The sequence below is a fragment of the Esox lucius genome, chromosome 2 (genome assembly GCF_011004845.1).
Source record: "Esox lucius isolate fEsoLuc1 chromosome 2, fEsoLuc1.pri, whole genome shotgun sequence".
NCBI classification, from domain to species: Eukaryota; Metazoa; Chordata; class Actinopteri; order Esociformes; family Esocidae; genus Esox; species Esox lucius.
Window position 1 is genome coordinate 17,137,755 of NC_047570.1, and position 19,458 is coordinate 17,157,212.

At 39.6% G+C, this 19,458-nt stretch overlaps 1 protein-coding gene across 11 annotated transcripts in view; it reads right to left on the minus strand.

The window, feature by feature from the left end:
- Window positions 1–15,082, minus strand: part of rnf111 (ring finger protein 111) — a 49,925-nt gene extending 34,843 nt beyond the window's left edge. For 3 of the 11 annotated variants that reach the window (XM_010880493.5, XM_010880511.5, XM_010880503.5), the window contains exons 1-2: window positions 14,474–15,081; window positions 8,165–9,144 (exon numbers count right to left, since the gene is read on the minus strand). In XM_010880493.5, the coding sequence (XP_010878795.2) occupies window positions 8,165–9,059 (895 nt within the window). In that variant the 5' untranslated portion in view covers window positions 9,060–9,144; window positions 14,474–15,081. Of the gene's footprint in view, window positions 1–8,164; window positions 9,145–9,222; window positions 9,427–14,473 lie in introns of all 11 variants that reach the window. The other 8 variants (XM_034297250.1, XM_020053512.3, XM_010880467.5 and 5 more) reach the window with 8 other exon arrangements.
- Between the last annotated feature and the right edge of the window lie 4,376 nt (window positions 15,083–19,458).

The window sequence follows — 19,458 nt, forward strand, 5'->3', positions numbered from 1 at the left end:
TGGCAAGGTACTGTCACGGTACTGTTGGCTAGCACGTGGAGGTCTGTGCGACTCTCCAAGGATAGGCCGCCCCAGACAATCACTGAGCCATTGCCAAACCGGTCAAGGTGGATGATGTTGCAGGCAGCATAATGTTCACCACAGTGTCCCCAGATTCTTTCACATATACTCAGTGTGAACCTGGTCTCATCTGTCAAGAGAACGGGGCACCAATGGTGGACCTGCCAATTCTTGCATTCTCTAGCGAATGCCAATCGAGCAGCACCATGCTAGGCTGTGAGCACAGGTTCCACTAGAAGATGTCGGGCCCTCATGCCACCCTCATAAAGTCGGTTTCTGACAGTTTGGTCTCCTGGGATCTCCTCCATGCTCTTGAGACTGTACTGGGAAACACAGCAAACCTTCTTGTGACAGCACGTACGGATGTGCCATCCTGGCGAAGCAGGACTACCTACAGGCCAACCAAAAGGGACTGAAGGTACCGCCTCATTCTACCAACAGTGATGGGACAACTAGAGGAGAAACCTAGAGGAGAACCAATGAGGAAGGATAAGGAGAGAACAACTCCATGTCCACCACCTACAAAACCACTGTAGTGTCCTTTGGGGTTCTTTACATTGAAACTGTGGGGGAACCCCTAAATTCTTCCAAGAACCCTTTAAAGAGGTTTTCTTATAAACAATTGTTAACAGTTCCTCATTTTGGGGCAGGTGGGGTGTTCATATGGTTCTTTAAGTACAAATAGTTATTTACAATAACCATTGAAATGTTCCCTTTAAGAATTTATATGGATGATCCCAGTATCAAATTAAAGGATAATCCAAAAACTTTTTTGTTGTGTACTTCCTAGTAACGGGCCAGTACTATTTGAAAGATGTGTGTGCTTAATAACTAGCTAGTCAATTTGAGATTGCAAATTAATGGCTGCTTCGGATGATTGAAAATTGCTATGATAACACAATGAATTCTGGATATTGTGGTTTAGGAAAGGTACCGTTTCTACCAGTGAAATGCAGTAATACCCATATTTGCATTATATCAGGAAATTCTATACCACATTCATCTACAAACACAGATATGTAAAACAGCAGGGACATTTCCTTTTAATGGTAAATGCTGAAGATCCTTCATAATGACGAGTAAAATGTTGTTGTTTTTTTAGCAAAAACTCTTGAACAGAGGTCTCTTTGTTTCTGAAATTTTCAGCCTATGTATGCTTACAAAAATTCTAACATGCTTGGCCATGGATTCCAGCCCTACAATGTAGAAAAAGAGGGAGTGGCCTGGGTGTCAGTGTGAGCGTCCTAGCTTAGTTTCACTGTGTATTCCAGTGCACAAGAGCTATGTCAACAGAATGGAAAATGCTGGCCTTTTCAACGGCTTTAGCCCTGTCACCTGCAACTGCTGCACAGAGCTCAAACCCTGTAAATACAATCTAAGACAGATCTTCAGATGCTCTCAGCTACATGACCAATTATTGGGTGCATCTGACCTTGTGAAACAAACTAAAAAAATCACAATTCTGAGCATATTCAAACAGCTCAAAGCAAGCTTGAACAAAAACATGCTAGGCCTCCAGGTTATACATAAAATGTTCAGCAAGACATAGGCCAAAAATAATTCCTAATACTGTTAGTCTTTGAATAAAACACTTAAGCCCATGCATGAACACTCTAGCTCAGTCATAAGGATATAAAAACATCAACTAATCTCATTTGAGGAAAAAACTGAAGACTGCAACATTATATTATTAATCAAATAATAGATTTGACCATATTGATTAAACATTTATTCTTGTGGGGTATGATGCAACACAGATGTATTACTTTGGCTAATGTGGACAAAGGTAATGCAGACTAGGGGATACTCATTAAAAGAAGGCATCAGAAAAGGTAGCCTGTGACCTAGAAAATACATTCTATTTTCCAAGGGTCCATAAAACAACTGAAGTGCATACATTCAGCGGTCAAGCCTAGTTCAGCCAGCCCGCAATTAAAAGTGATAAATATTGTTGCCCTAACTGGAATCAAACCCGGGTCCCCGAGGTGAGAGGCTGTGTCCTTAACCACTACACCACGATGCTATATGGCTACCCAAGGTCGGTATAGCATCTCGACATTAGATAATTTTGCCACACATTAACATCACACCAAGTTTGAATTTTTCGCTAGACACCATTAAGCATTGTGTTAAACTGACTAATGTTTCTTAAGTTTACCTCCACCACAAAGTGTCTATAAAATGTATGTCTTTTGCCACTAGACGTTTTAACAGCTTATTAGCCAGTAATAGGCTTACTAGAATCTACTAACTTACCACTTGGAAAATGTATACGAATTGAGCAATTGTTAGCGAGACTGAAGATGCCAAAGCCATTTCATGGCACAAAAACATGCTGAAAAGAACAGAGAATTGTGGAAACCCCTCCTCTTTTACAGCCCAAGGGTTTGTGATCAAGACGGTATTACCCCAAAAAGCATGCACGGATGCATACTTGGAAAATCCACCAGAAATAATTGCAATATAACCGCAAATAATTTTAGTTTAGGCTTACTATAACTTACCTACTGAATGTTGTATCCAGCAAAGTGTTTGTCTATCCAGAACAAACTCTAATGTATAAATTGTTTTGACTATGATGAGATGCGAACGCGTGAACAATTGTTTGCAGGTCCATGTCTCGAACCACAACGCTACTTAACAAGACAGTAAGAGCCACTCACTCTTCTGGGCCAGCTCTGCTTACGTGGTCCGGCAAAAAGGCCTTCTAATGAAAAGTGCTATTTGGGGTTATTTATTTCGCACTGTAAATTCTAAAAATGTATCTGCAGTAAAAGTGGAGTGGTAGTGTTTTCCAAGCAATTTATATTTGAGAGCCAATGCTGATGACTGGTTAAGGTGTGCAACCTTTTAGTTCTGATCAGCCATCAACCCCTTCCAAAAGGAGATGCATTCAAAGTAAGAAGTGCAGCTTTACATAATTACACCAAAACATATGAGACAGCTCAAACAAGGAAGAGAAACTATAATAAGCTAATGAAAAGTACATTTTCTAGTGTTCATTTTCTTAAATATAATACTTTGAATTGAATTGTGCAGCGCAATACCCATACATACAGTACATTAAATAACCTTTATATGAAGACCGTTATCTGTTAATTTTATTGTTCTGACATTTATTGTAGCATACTAAAGGAACAGCACAGCAGAAACACAACGAAAAGGTACAGATTAATATAGTGTGCTATATTATCATCCAAAATTCTAAATACAGTCATGATTTTCCACCACATCGCCAAGCCCTGTCCTGAATAAAGACATTTGAACAAAATATGTATAAGCTCAGGACACTGAACTTGTTACACCCACATTTCAGCACACTGCTACTAGCCAACTAATTATAACGGTTATAAGTGCCCCTCTGAGGAGTTTTAATTTAACCAAATAAAACCATTTAGTTGCAAAACATTTGTTCTAACAAGCAAACAGATCGAAAAGGCAAGTGGCCTAAATTTTTCAATTTGCAATTATATTGTGTTTTTATGTACTTGTGTTAAAAGTGCAAACCAAACTGGGCTGTCCCGTACCAGTTCACAAATATGCGGCTACACCCCTATTCCATGTATTTCAATAACCCATAGCTCTACTCAAAAGGTTGGTCTCTTGAAGGTGGTCTCATAAATAAAAATGTCCTATTTCATGCTGTAAAGTGTATGATCATTAGGCTGCCTGAAAAAAAATCTGCCCTGTCATCATTTGGGTCCTGGAATAAACAAGCCACTCACCGTTGCGTGCTCTTTCTCTGAAATAAATCTCTTCTTTCAGGGACTCGTGGCTGCCTAGCATCCAGCACAACACTACACTACCGCCATTAAACTACCTTTTGCCTTTTTGTTTAGCATGCTAACAATTTTCCTATTACAACTCTAAACCAAGAAAAATGCTACTATGTTGTTTGTAAATATGTGTGATGCGCTTGGAACACCAGATAACCAACCCACTCTCTTCCTTTTGCGTACATATAACACAGGTTCACACAATGTCGTGCTATGCATCCGCCAAAGTCCTTTTTTGCATTTGCGACACGATCTCCTCCCATTAATAATAATGGTGGTCAATAAAATCGTTTCATTTACACGCACCAACTGAAACCTATTTGACGTCACCATCATCGAGGCACGGATTCCCCGAAGAGTGACTAATCGTTTAAAAGCCGTAGATTAACTTTTTTCTTGAAAGAACGTAAAAGGGTAAAGGTAAAACTTTAATATCGCATTTATTCTAAATTGTTCTTAATTGGAGGAGATCGCGTCTGAACTGCACGCAAAAAAGGACGTTGGCGTATGCATAGCACGAAATTGTGAAGTGTAAACCTGTGTTATTTGTACGCAAAGGGAAGAGAGTGGGTTGAGATAACAGTTAGTCGGCTTTAGGTTTAGTAAGCAGGCTTTGCCTAAAATAATTTAATTTGTTAGATGGTTATCGGGTCAGCTAATGTTAGCTAAAGGCCATATAGCTTAGATAATGCACTTACATAGGGCAAAGCATACTAACTACAGATTGGAACTTGCCAAAAGTGAAGGTGTTATATTTGCACCAATATGATCAGAAAAAGAAAGCCTAGATTGTAAACTGTGTGTTTACTAGGGGTGTAAAGGTACATGTATTCGTGTAATGATCCGAATTTGAACAAATCTTTTCAGTGACTCGGGACTCACAAGTCCTTTTTTCTAGTGACTCATTCAAGTGTATCGTTCATTTGACAGCTGATATCTACATTTGCAGGAAAAATAACTCAAGGCAGGAACTTCATAAAGACATGTTTATAATTTATAATTGAACACAGACTAATATTTAATATAGTAATTTGATTACTGACGCCATGAAAGAAAAAACAGATGAAAACAAGCACGGAGCCGCTGCTGTTGCCTAAGTAAAAAAGACTCGTAAACGAATGACTTGGTCAGTTTTATCGTTCAATTGAACGGTTGTTTCGTTCATTTGAACAACTGGCAGCGGAGTTCTACCCAACCACGGAATACGCTGTTAGTTTTACGTTGGCAAAGAAAAATAGATCAAGACAATGTATGCATGCATGCATGCATGCATGGATGCATGCATGCATGCATGTATATAACATAATCTGACACATGGTAGGTCTAAAACCATTAACGTAGTAGTTGATTGTAATGATAAACACAGATGAAATCTGTGAAGTAAAGACTCGTGAGCGACCGACTCTGTCACTTTAATCGTCCAATTGAACGGTTGTTTCGTTCATTTCAACGTCGCCAGCTGAGTACTACCTGAGCGCTGGCTTCCAGCCGATTACGCTGGCTTCCTACTCTCCGTACAACGGGGATTAGTGTGACGTTCTCAAAAGATGATCAAGCGACTAGCATTGTAAATACATGTTTGTAACAGATAACTGGACGCATGACAGAGTAATTAATGTAGTATTTGTTTTTTGTATTTGATCGTAATGATATACATAGTTGTAATCAGAGTAAAACAAGCGTTTATATAAGTAGAAAAGAAGCGTAAACGACAGTATGATGATGGGGGGCTGTAGGCATTACTGACTAACTACATTAAACTTTTTACTGAACGATTCGACAAGATCCGAGTCAGTAGAAAGAGTCGAACTTCCCATTACAAAAATGAATAGTCTAGTTCTAATCACACGTTATTTTTGGGTGTGCAGGATTAGCATTCTAAACTCTGAGTCTCCCATCGTGGACGGATCTTGGAGACGTAAACTGAAGTAGCCTAGCACATGTAAGGCAGCCTCGTAAAAGATCATCAACACAAACTAAAAGACACTGTGTGAAACTTCCACCAGCACAATGTGCCAGCAGCATAAGACCCACTGCAGGTTTGCCTCCGAAGCTAAGCAAAATGAATGCATCGATAAATTGTCGATACAGATTCAGAGTACTGATGCAATAGTGCCATTAAAATGATTACAAGACTATAGTTTGTCATACATATTTATATTTACAACTGTCTTATATTAACCATGTTAACCACATCAAATCTAATTAAAACATGTTCCAATACACTTCATGGACACTAAGGTAGGAAAAAGGCATTTGTGGACATTCAATAGCAATGTAGAATGAGAAACTGGATATAGGACAAAGAACCACAGTGACAAACTGGCAATTGTCATTAAAGTTATTACAGACATTTTCTTATTGGTATTTGGTAAAAAAAAAAATATAAAAAAAAACAATTCCCATTTGGAACATTTGTTGTCCTCCAATCACAACATAATTAATGTGGCACTAGATTAACTTCAGGAACCTAATTAAATGAAGATGAAGCTAAAATGAATGGCTATGGCACCAAACAGATAGGCTTGCTATTTAGCTATGGATTTGAATGGATTTGGAGATTAGGAATCACACAGTCAAGCAGACATGTCTTTAAGTTACTTCAGTCCAAGTCAAGTCTTTTAAGCACTATAGGCTATAGTTATAGTACATTAGTCTAAAGCAAGTATTTTCAACTTAAAGTGCACTTTTTAGGGATGACTTATTTTATGGACTATTTTAAATCATCAGTTGATAATCTAGTACACTAATACTGAATTGCAACATTTAATTTATTATTGCAAATATGCATTTTATGTTTAATTGAAGTATGATCATGTTGAGGCTGGGGCCAGCCTATGAGATCTGCCATTACTCAAATTGTCTGACTATTTTACATAGGTTAGCCATGAGCTAACAGCTCTTTGTGTTCTGTATGGTTGTGTTAGCTAGTTATTAGCTACTGTAACTAATTAGCTGGCAAAGATTAGAAATGGGCCCAATTCTTGACAGCGAGCTACCATTAGGCTTCTCACTGAATGTAAAACATCTTTGTAGCAAAATACTACCACGAATGGAACAGTTGCACTGTTGCTAACGTTACCTAGGTGACTTTCAAATGTAATCGCATGAGGTACCAGACCAGAATAAGGAGGTATTACAAGTCCAAGTAAAGTCTCAAGTCTTTTGAACAGGTCGCAAATCAAGTCACAAGTCAATTTATTGGTGACTTAAGTGCGACTTGAGTCCAAGTCTGCAACTTCAGTCACCAACTCTACAGACAAGTGTTTTATTTTCAATTAGTCTGACATTACCGAGGTATCTAGTTACTAGAGTACTATCACCCCTTCAAACACTTGCGTCGCAAAGATTGCAACTACCAGTTTTACTAGTTGCTGTTTCAAATGTCAATTCCAGATGTCAATTCCATGACTGTGGTTATTGTACACTAGGTAAAGCCCTCATGTTTCTGGTCCGCCCATCATCAACAGTTGGAGTATATACGGCACATTGGGACAAGCTGCTTTGTGGCATCAGCTCATTACGTTGACTCGCTGTCACAGAGACCCAATCTCATTTTTGACCAGTATTGGACATATTTCTGATCCCAATATTGGATCGGTTCATCCTTAAAGCAGTTCCAGGTGTCCCATGATGTGAGACCAGTGACAGGCTGCTGTGAGACCAGTGACAGGGTGTCGGAGGGCTACTAGGGAGAAATATTAGAGAAATCTCATAGCAAAAAAACAGACCTGCTCTCTTTCCATTTTTCTGATGGAATATTAAACAGGCTTCCTGACTCTGTGGTCACTAAAGATCTCATGGAACTGATCGTAATAGTAGGTGTGTTACCCCCAGTGTCAGGGCCACATTGCCTATCTGGCTTTCATACCTATACAGTGACTTAATCTTTATTATAGCAAACATGCATTTTATGTTTAATTGAAGTATGATCATGTTGAGGCTGGGGCCAGCCTATGAGATCTGCCATTACTCAAATTGTCTGACTATTTTACATAGGTTAGCCATGAGCTAACAGCTCTTTGTGTTCTGTATGGTTGTGTTAGCTAGTTATTAGCTACTGTAACTAATTAGCTGGCAAAGATTAGAAATAGGCTCCTACATCCTCCCTCCTCCCCTGTAACTATTCCCCAGGACGTTGTTGTATATGAGACAGTGATATAACAGTATTGAATAACAGTCAATAAACAATAGGAGTATAAAAGCACACACATGCATGGCTTGCTCCAATATAAACATAACTATGTGAATGTGTGCGAGACAAAAGGTATATGTTCTGATGTGTGCCTACAGCACACACCAGAGTGCACCAGGAGAGATTATATTACCTGTGGCCACAGCTGCGCTGCCAGGCTGACTGCTGCTGCTGCTGACATCCACATACAGCTCATCCTCTGCCTCTGTGGATGAGGCTGAGGACGAATCACCGGTCAGCTCCTCACTAGAGCTGCTGGTGCTGTGGAGAAGTGCATACTTCCGGCGAGCGATCACCTCACGCTTCTTCCTCTGTAGCAGCAGGCGCTCCTTCTGTTTCTGAGTCCGCTGTGTTCCACCGGGACCTGCCTTCACAAAGCGCTTTCTGTGCAGCGGACGGCGTCCACTCAGACAGGGACGCTTGAGCAGCACGGGCTCAGTCTCTGACCGCACCCACTTATGAGAACGGGTTCCCCGAGTCCGACCAAGTATGGTGCGCAGCCCAACCCCTGTCCCAGCCCCACCCTCTGTGGTGGAGACAGGAGCCTTGTGTTGTCCAAGTGCTGCTCCCGCCCCTCCTGCCTCCACCTCTTCCTCTGAGCTCATAGTGTCAGAGTCCCCGAAGCGCAAGCTAGAGGAGGGGGAAGAGGCACAGTCACTAAACGAGGACTCCGGGTTGCGTTCATCCTCGCTCTGATGCTCTATGAGTTCTGTTCGGTGATGCTGAGGGGGCAGAGAATCCTCACCGATCCGACCCTCCTTCAGGGTGCAGTCTGAGGGACCTGCCTGTTGGCTCTTGCGCTTTTTACGTCCCGGCAGGACCCTGTCTGTGTCTCTGCGGGCCCCTGTGTCCCTCAGGGACCGGTGCCTGGTCTCGGCACAAAGTGGTGCAAACTCACTCCCTGCCTTGCCAATTACCTCCATGTTGTCAGGGAAGCTCTTGGCGGTCTCAATGGGCTCTGGGTTGGCCAGCGGTCCCTTCAGGTGCTCCTGTCTGCCCTGGGCCTCAGAGGGCAACTCACTCTTCATTGTGCCTGGTCCACACAGACACAATCGCCAGAACACTTCCACCAGCTCCTATAGTTCCATTGGTAGCACCGCAACAATCCTAGACCTGTGAAGAAAAGACAAGATAAGAGACTAAGAAAGTACAAAATGGGTAATTTAGGAAACAGGAAGTAGAGAACGGCACCCTGTGGAAAGTACTGGTGAAACTTGCTATCCTGTGGTGCATGATGAGAAAGGTGGAGCGTGGCATGTTTGCAAGAGCAACTGAATCGAGGCCTTGGGCTGAGTCAGTTGTATAGCGTTTGTTTTGTTGCCCATTCCTGGCAGTGCATGACTCAGGCAGGGTGGAAATCTGGGCCTCAGCTCAGTACGCTCACTAGGCTGGATGCTGTAATGAAAGCAGGAAAGTGAAGAGCAATATAAGGTCATGCAGCATGCCAATATGGAAAAAGGGCAAACACTGAAGCAACATTTTTGGAAAAGAATGCACAGCAGAATTTGCTTCCGATTCCTCACAAAGTAAAAGCACCAATCAAACCATGCAAAAAAAAAAGCATCAATATCTGATCAACATTTTGCAGTTAAAAAGAAGCATGTTGTCAACAAAGCACTACCCTAGAGGACACACCAAGATTCCAATTGTAGGACCCAAATCACATAGACCTAATCTCACAGCTTCCCTCCTATCCATCCACCCTCTCTGGTTAGCCTACTTCCTGCCCCTCTGAATCCCTTACCATTTATCACACACATCCTCAATTCCATAAATTGTCTAGTCTTATCACACCGTTTCCTCTTCAAAAAGAAGCCTTCCACCAAGGGAAGGACAGAGCCAAATGCATTCTGCGTCAGTGCAGGCACCTCAAGTCCTTTCCTTTGCATTATGAAAGCAGCCATCTGTTTAAAAAGGCACATGGGCTCCGTTCATTAGCCTACTTCTTGGTGTGGTGGAGTGGAGTGGAACAACAAGAGTGCACCCAGCTGGTAGTGTGGTACTTGTCTTCACTTGATCAACCAGTAAACACCTCAAAGAATAAGAGATCCACCAGTAAACACCTTAAATCAAGAAGATAAGCTGATGTGCATATTCATGGTCACTGTATTGTTTTACTGAAATGAACACAGTAAGGTATATTTCAGACGCATGTAATGGTAGACCTATTGAAGGCATATTAATTGCCTCACTCCAAACAGCAATGTCTAGTGACTTGACAAGGCACATTATAAAAACACAGAACAGTATTGTTCCTGGCATAGGCTAAAACATTCAACAATGCATCCCACAACACAAACAACCCAGTAAGGTTTGGCCCTGTTTCAATGAATTCTAATGAAGATGCCACAAAAACAGAAATATTCATGCATTTTCACCAAGTGTCTTACCTAGTCCTAATTCAAGACATCATAATCTTTCCTCTGTAGGTAGGCTTAAACGAAGCAAGGATTGGTGACAAAGGAGCTTTACCGTATGCCCTGTAGTCACGCATGGTGCTCACAGACATGTGGTAGACATGGTGGCCTGTTCATTTTAAATAAAGGCTAGGATGCAAAAATTCGATTCACGCAGCATTTTGGGCAGTGCACATAAAGTCTGCTAAAACAAAGCGACTTAAAATATTTAAGTCAGTTCCATTTCTGAAGTGATGCCATTAGTGCAGACCAGAGTTCAGAACATAGCCTGCATGTACATCCAACAGGAACCGCTAACGTTTCCAATATAGTTAGTTAACTGTAGCTAAACAAAAATATTGTTTGTAACAATCTAAATTTGGGCTATTGCTTTCTGTTTGTTTTTTAAATCAACTAAAGAATTTAAAGTTCTGGGTAACTAGAGCAACTTATTCACATGGCACATGCCACTTTCAGGGGACCCACTTCAGCGAAATGAAGCTTTTATACCCAGGTGGCCAAAAATCCCAAGATTTGTGGGAATCCAATACACACTCCGCAAAAAAAATAAATCACAGTCTCTTATACAAGACAGCTTGGCCCATTTGTTTAAAATGTTAACCCAACGATGGAAAAAAAAAAGTGCCACATTCATCATGACTATGTATGATTTGGCCTATAATATAAAAAGGTAAAAAGTAAATAAAATGTGCTTCCTCTCAATGAAGTTCATATGAGAACTGACAGAATAATCTGGATTATAATTTTGGTTCCGCCTTTACCAGACTTTTCAGTCAAAGCAAGGACTCTTTGTACATGTTGTAGAAACCCTACCACTGGAGGCAGGTAGAGAATCTGGACTGACAAGTTCCATCACGATTTCTCCAGAGCTAAGCTGAGCAAAAGAAAAAAACGATATGGCCCTGAGCTGACTACCACAAACACATCCACACCAAACTAGATAACAGGAGGGGGTTCTGTCCACAATCAACAATTCCTTACAAACACTAAGCATGGCCATTGACTGCTCACCAGAAATAAAATAACAATGCCGCCACAGTTTAATCAAGCATATATCCACACTAAAAGAACTAGAAAGTGAGTATAATTAGACATAACTGATTGACAGTATTTATAAAAACATGAATATCTGTTTCTATCACATGAGCAGAGAGAAGAGAATGCAGCAGGTGGAGACTTCTGGGAAGAGGGGCTTGTGGGGGAATATGGAGAGTCCCTTAGGTTCAGATGTGGAACTGCTGCCAAGGAACCAAAGCCCCAAACCATGTTCCTCTGGGGCTCCCCCTGTGCGCCACTGATGAGCCCCTGTGCCACGGGGCAAACAGCAACATGACACAAAGCAACACAGCGGCCTCGGAAAACAGCCACCGTGGCAAACAATCCCCAATGGCATCAAGGTGGAGACATTTCAAAAGAGGAGGGCATTTATGGGAAGCTGCTTTAATTCATTCCTTGAGGAACATAGCATAGACCTAATGTGTCTTGAGCTTCAGTAACAGACATTTCACGAACGGCTGCGGCAAAACAAAATGTACCACCTATGTAAGGACCCAGATTATAGCATTATATGAATTTTGTGCCTTTTTTAGATTAACTCAGGGAAACCATGTGTATGTCTGAGGCAGTCTTGCAAGCTAACACTAATTAGCATAAGGGCATTGACTGGAACTCTATAGTATCTGTTAACATGCTACAATACTTGTGCTGGAGCTACTTTGCGCATTCCTTCAGACTGTGCGCAGCAACATAAAAATGGTATCTAAAAGTTAATCTGACTCAGGGGAAGTGAGCTAGATAAAAAGCCACTCAAACCTTTACCTAATTTTTGGTTTTGTATTTGGAATGCAAGTTAGATAAAGTGGTTTATGGAAATTGTGAGTCAAATTATGGGGTGACTCATGACTTGCCATTATGTAGGACATAGAACTACCAGTCAATGATTGTAGTAAACAACAAAAATGCAATGAAGTTCAGAACAGGAAATTACACATTCTTGTCACTATAAATGCTATAACCAAAATAACTATTCCTACCTGGCTATGCTTTATCAAACAGTATAAGAGAGTTGCTCAAGTCAGCCAACATGATAGCCATGAAGAAATATTCCAACAATCATCAGTATCTGTCTCTGAAGGACAAAGCCATGAACTGAAACAGCTCGTAACAAAGGGTACTAAACAGTGCTTAATACGGGACAGCTAAGATGCAGGGATTATCATGATTTGGATCTCCATAACACCATGGCAAAAACTGTCTTCTTGGGATCCGACAACAAACAAAACATTACAATGGGCATACATTTAACAGAAATGTCAAGATGTAGATTAAACATTACAGACAAAATAAAAACAAAAGTACACGAGACTAAATAATTAAGAAATGAAATACAACTATTGCGTGGGTCCTCACAGTCCCCGTTTTGTCATGAGCTGTTGTTTTTAATCAAGAACTCAAGCTCATGTATAGCTCATCTGGGCTACCGCATTTGGAGACTTCCATGTAGTCATGACTCGATGTCAGGTGTTGGCAATCTAAGGCCTGCGGACAAAACCCATCTGAAAGCCCATTCAATACGGCAAGTGGTAGGACCGAGTTCACATTTGAGCCAGGTGGAGCAATTGCTGGAAGACGATCCAGTATGATGTTTGCACACATCACTTTCAAAGAGTGTAAAACCCATAAAAACAAGCAGTGTTAGAACCAGTCTCTGGCATCCATACTATTAATATTAGCTCTCTGATTGTCAATTTCTAGTCATCCTCATCACAGTCACAGGGATTGTCCTAATCAATACCTTACACAACAAATCAGTATTACTAATATGGAAAGAATTTAATATTGCAAAAAAAATGTGCTGACATTGATGGCCATTTGTAATAAACTCCTTTCTGCATGCAAAGTAGGTGGAACATCCTGATAAACAGAGATTGAGCATTGCTTTTCTAATAGTGTGTTGTACATAGTTAAGGCACAATGTTAGTCTACATTGCAGATTGACAAGTTCAAAAGAGAACAGAACGTTTACATTTTGATTAGGTAAACTTCAACAGGCCCATATCACTGTTCAAATCAAGATGACATTTTTTTTAAAAGCCAAAGAACCATGTTGTGAGGGTCCCACTAATTTTCTCCCAGTAATTAAGTACATACTCATATTCAGAGCAATTAATGCACAGTGCCTGGCTCAAGGGCACGTGCACTGTACAGCTTTACCTTATCAGGTTGGACATTCAAATCAGTTACCTTCATATAAAATGACCTAATGCTCTAACCATAAAGCAATCTGCTGCTAACAATGTCAGTACCTGGGCCACAGTATGCCTCTCTAGCATGTCTATCATTGCTTGATAAAAGGCTGATCATTTCATGGAAATTAATCATTCATCACTATCACCCATCTGATTGATGCATGTCAGTCATAAAAGCCAAATACGTTGATGTTGCTCAACGTTAGCAAGCACTATTATAGTTACTTGTTTAAATTAAATTGTATATCGTTATTATTTGGTTAACTTATTTAACTAGTTAGCTTGGGTTGCGTCTCAGAGCCTCCGAGGTGATAAAAGGCAAAATAAACATGGCCTGAACGCTAACGTAGCTAGTTTGGTTAGTTAGCAAGATGGCAGGGCTGCAACGCTTCACATTTGGGTTTCTCTAATGAACTCTCTGATAACATCATCCCTGATAATAACCAATGAAGCTGAGTAGATAAATTGCTACAGTAGCTAGTTAGCTATCCAACCCAAAAATGGCTAACATGGCAGCTTAATCAATATTGTATTTTGAATGTTACATTAGAAGCGACTATAGTTAACACTGGCTAATGTTAGCAACGTTACTGAATCAGCGCAAACAATGGCTTGCTAACGTTAGTTAAGATACCAGCTAGCTACAGCTGCACTTGGTCCTACTGAATTCTCCGTGTTTGCTAGATAGCTAGCTAACGTTCACTAGCTAAGTAGAAGGGGGAAAAAACAAAGACAGCAGCTTGTTAAGTTTGCTAGGTATATTAAACCAACACATACCTTATTCTCTTGGCGACGGACTTCAGTGTTATTTTATGTCTCCCTTTGAAGTGCAAATGCATTGGAAGTAAAAAAGAAAAAAGGCAAAAGTAAATCGCGACAGTAACCGGGTTGTGAAACTGACAACACAAAATCGAAGTGGGCCCGTGGAAATAGCAACGTTACACATCAGTAGAGAACACAGAAAATATACTTGCAATTTTCCCTACCTCTATGTGGCTGTATTTAACACGCTGACGTTACAAAATATATCGCACACCAGACATACAGATTTCTGTATAAAACACAAATTCCATTTCATTTGTCACCAGGGCCCTCGATGAAGTCCCCATTCCTGCCTCTTCGAGGCGTCCACTGTTGTTTACCCAGCCAGATCGACTCGTCGGTCTAGTCTATTCTCGCAGCACAGGCTATTGCATTCGCCTGATATGTTTTCATCAAATCCACAGGGAGCGTTGCCTTCAACGTTTCACGACACTTCACGACGTTACTGAATCACTGGCAGATTTATATTGAAACAAATTGTTACCGATTAATTCCTAATCATTATACCTGTTTGGTTTTTAAGTGTATACATTTCTTTATTTTGATCAGATATCATTAACTCTATATGTGCAGTAGGCCTGGTCTCTGCCTAGCATAGAGGGTGATAGAGGCCTCTAGTGGCAAAAATTGCGTTTTCAGCATGGGTAGCGCCATTGAGAGCAGCAATGGTGTAGCGTTAGTGCCACCTGTTTAAACACGTAAAATAAAACCTTCATATCAACCTGGTCTCAGAGAAATACGTAATACATTATGTTAATCTTTGAGACACAATAGATACAAATATGTATTTTTATTTGTATTGTAATTTTAAATATAATAATTTATCAATCATTTGAATCTCTTCTTTTAAAGTCTTCTGATCAAATTTCTTCAGTTTGGATTGGGTTGGAAAGAGTATCAATTTCAAATATTTCTTTCGTCGTCTCTAAGCTGCTCAGCCAGGCTTTCAGAATCTCGAAAAAATATTGTAATTATTGTAAAATCAACGACAGACTTGCAATGCAAGGGACTGTTTTGGAGGGGGCAAATGAGACATTAGGACTTCTAGAGGGACCCAAAAACCATCACTAACTGAGAGTGAATTTCTATCAACCCAGTAGATATGTTTCATAAAAAGTGCCTAGGCTACATGGAGTGGATATGGTTACTCTCACCATCAACTGTCACAGATGGGTTAGTGCAGGTGTACATATTAGTGCAGGCGTACCATAGTTTGTCTCAGTGTCCCATGTGAGTGTAGCAATTGTCACATTATTCTAAGCCATACTGTTGTCTTGCTGCTAAAAGCATAAAACAAAGCAGCTATATAACCTCACAGCTGACATCTGACAGAGATAACCACATAGAACAACAACAAAATAAAAATGCAACAATTTTTATTTTATCAGAGGCCAAACCCGGGCCCCCCACCCACCGTGGGCCCTGGTGCAGCAGCACTGCCTACACCCCCGTTAGCTACGCCAGTGCAGATGCCCATTTCCTGCTTCACTGCACATGTACTCTGGCTGAGGCCTGTTTGATTAATTTAAGATCTCTTCGAAAAGCATTGATTCTCTTGCATTAGAGTTGGATTATATATCAGGCACATAAAAGAAATGATGTGATTTTTCTACTATGTTTTAGAAGATATTGTCCACCACAGAAGGCCAAGGCCCTATAATCACAGTTCGCCACTGCACTACAATGGGCAACAAAAACATGAAACATAAAACATGTAATTCATACCTTATGAATTACAAAAATGTATGATGTTACAAATTCAATTTAGATAGTTAAGTACTGAGGTTAGGGTTAATGCTTGTGTTAAGGTTAACAAAGGTTAGGTTTAAGATTAGTTATTACATTAATATAGTTAAGGTTAGGGTTATAATTAGAAATAATAATTATATCTCCATGGATTCAAACTTAAAACCACTGGAATGAAGGTAATGTAACATCTTACAAATTAATCGGTCAAAGATTTAATTAAAATAACTTATTCTGAAGCTAAGGGCATCACAAAATGATGACAGAAAATCTTGTAACAACATCACCCACAGGCTAATGTGCACAATTAATAAAAGCCAGGAACAGTTACAATTCGATGTTGGCCTTAACATTCTATAGGAGTAACCCTACGGAGTAAAATACTTTTGTTTTGATTTTAGTGAATTAAAATACCATGAGGTGTGACTTCATAATCAATTATAAAAATACAGCTACATTTGAACAGTAATTGGAATGCTTCAATCACACACATTTTCCAATACAAAAGAGAATCTAACCAGCTAATTATAGCCTTTAGCAATAAATGCAATGTTTTTTTATTTTCCGACTACCTACTGTAATATAATTTTATCCCAATTTATGAGGTCGAATTAAGCAAGAACTTCCCTGTGGGAGAAGTTAACGCATTTCTTGTTCTGCAAACATAACATTGGTCCAATATGCTTCTTGTGAAGGTGAAAACATTGACTCAACAAATGTAATTTGTGGCAATCAGTTTTTGCAGATTCATTATCTGGTATCTTCAGAAACTGACAGTTTGTCTTAAATTTATGATGGAGTTTGCATCTTATGTGGTTCATGTTAGCAAAATGTCAGGGGAAATGTAATTATTTTTTAAATGGCGCGCAAAGGTGGCCTCGCAATTTTCTCCGGTTTTGGTTGGTTGGATGGCTGGTAAAAACAGAGTATATCTACGACAATATTAGCCAATCCGTATAAAATGTTATTCAGTTATCTACTCTACACATCTTTCTCAGAACAATGATAGGCCTACCTGGTGTTATATCTTTCAAGTTTCAAGGTTTTTTGTCAAATGCACCTGAACAACACAGCCAGGAGGAGTTGTTTAATAGATTAGGCAACTATTTGTTAAATATCTGTAAAATGGCGCTGCCTTCAAGATAAAATATTATATGGAATTTACCATGAAATTTGAGGAGAAAAGATGTCTTGGGAAGCACTCTGCCAAAGGATGATTATTTGCATTTGATGCAGCCACATCAAATCCCATACAGGTAGGCCATGTGATTCTGCTTTGCATCTGGCTTTGCATCTCTGAAAATTGGGTTCATTGGTAATCATTGGCTAAGAGTGCAGGTTTATGATTACAATATATTTATTTTGTTTGCGTTTTGAAAATCCATCACTGGTGGCCCTAATAATCACAGGTTATGTTCGCTCTGGTAAATCTTATTTCTATGCGGGTGTTCACGATTGCAAACGTGCATTCGCATGCCTGGGGTTTCTGCAACATTTTGACCATGTTAGTGGTTGGGGAGCAAAACAGACTACTGTAGATTTAGTGCATGTGCGAAAAACTAAGGATATCTTGATATTTTTATACAATTTTTCAATGTTTTTAAGCAATTAAAAACATGAATGAAACAAAGAACAGAAAAGGCTAAAATCCTTAGATTTTGGGTTATGTTCAGATAAAAAGTCAGATTCTGGAAAATCTAGGGTTATTTGATTAATTGGAATGACTGAATATCTGACAGACCTTTAGCGTGTAATGTAGAGATGTAGCCAAATCATATTGAAGTAGAAAGAAATGGTTTAGAAACCCTTTCAAAAAGGCACTGTACATAACCCATAAGGTAAAATCCAAATTCTGTTTTTGGCCATCTATGTAAACTCTAGCATTGATTTATCCTGCAAAAGGTGTTCAATTGGTTATAGGCTATTCCTATTTTTTTCCTAATGCCTCTTAATATGAAAGTAATCGAAAACTAATTCAGATTACATTACTGAGTTCGAGTAATCAAAAAGTTACATTACTGATCACAAATGTGGACAGGTAATTTGTAACTGTAACGGATTACATTTAAAAAGTAACCTACCCAACCCTGTTTGTTATTATGTTGTTATCTGAAAAAAATGACATGGCCTCAACAAAGTTTTGATTGATTGCTAAATCAACAATAGCTAGGAATTCTGATTTACTCAAATTGAGTTGAGAGGATGTCATTAAGAGGATTGAGCAAATGGATTGGAGTGTGGGTGTTCCTTGTGAAGACACAGGTCAACCTCTGCCAACCTATGTGTTTCTGTATAGACAACCAATCTACCCAGTTAAGTTAATATACTGACAGTGTGTTGCAGCTGCAGAGTGCTGCAGCTGCATTGTTTCTTTATCGGAACTCATTACAAAACTGAAGTTCTCTACGACCCTAATTTTTACCCCTCAGACTTTGCATTGGAACATTTCTTTGGTTGGACAAAGTTGCAAATGTACACATAATTTGTAAAATGTAATTAATATATTCTAAATACCTTAGGAGTATATTTTCAGTCTACTTGAATGCCATTCCAATAATGTATTATATAAGTATACTGGAAGTGGAAATAAGTGGTTCAATTTTAACACATTGAAGTATACCTATTACTATTTAAATAGTAGTGTAATAGTATTTAGTGTACAAAAGTACAACATAAATGTTTCCAAAATAACACTAAGTATACAGATTTTTTTGCCTTGGGAAGGGACACATTCAAATCCCTGGATGGAAAGAATCAATAAAGAATACATAACTTTTTGTCAAACCTGCAGGTTTTTGCCCATCTCGGATACTTTTCAGGTTTTTTCCTTCTTAGTAACGCACACACAACTAAAATACTCGACAAGTGAATATCCAATAACTAATGGAGACCATTTTCATACGCAGTCCCTTTATTTCAGAGGCTCAAATATAATTGGACAAATTAACACAATCCTAAATAAAATTTCAATTTTCAATAGTTTGTTGAGAATCCTTCGCAGGCTTGAAATCTGGAACGCATGGACATCACCAAATGCTGGGGTTCCTCCTCTGTGATGCTTTGCAAGGCATTTACTGCAGCTTTCTTCAGTTGCTGTGTTCGTGGGTCTTTCTGCCTTAAGTTGTCTTCAGCAAGTGAAATACATGCTTGATCGGGTTGAGATCAGGTGAATGACAAAGCCACTGCAGAATATT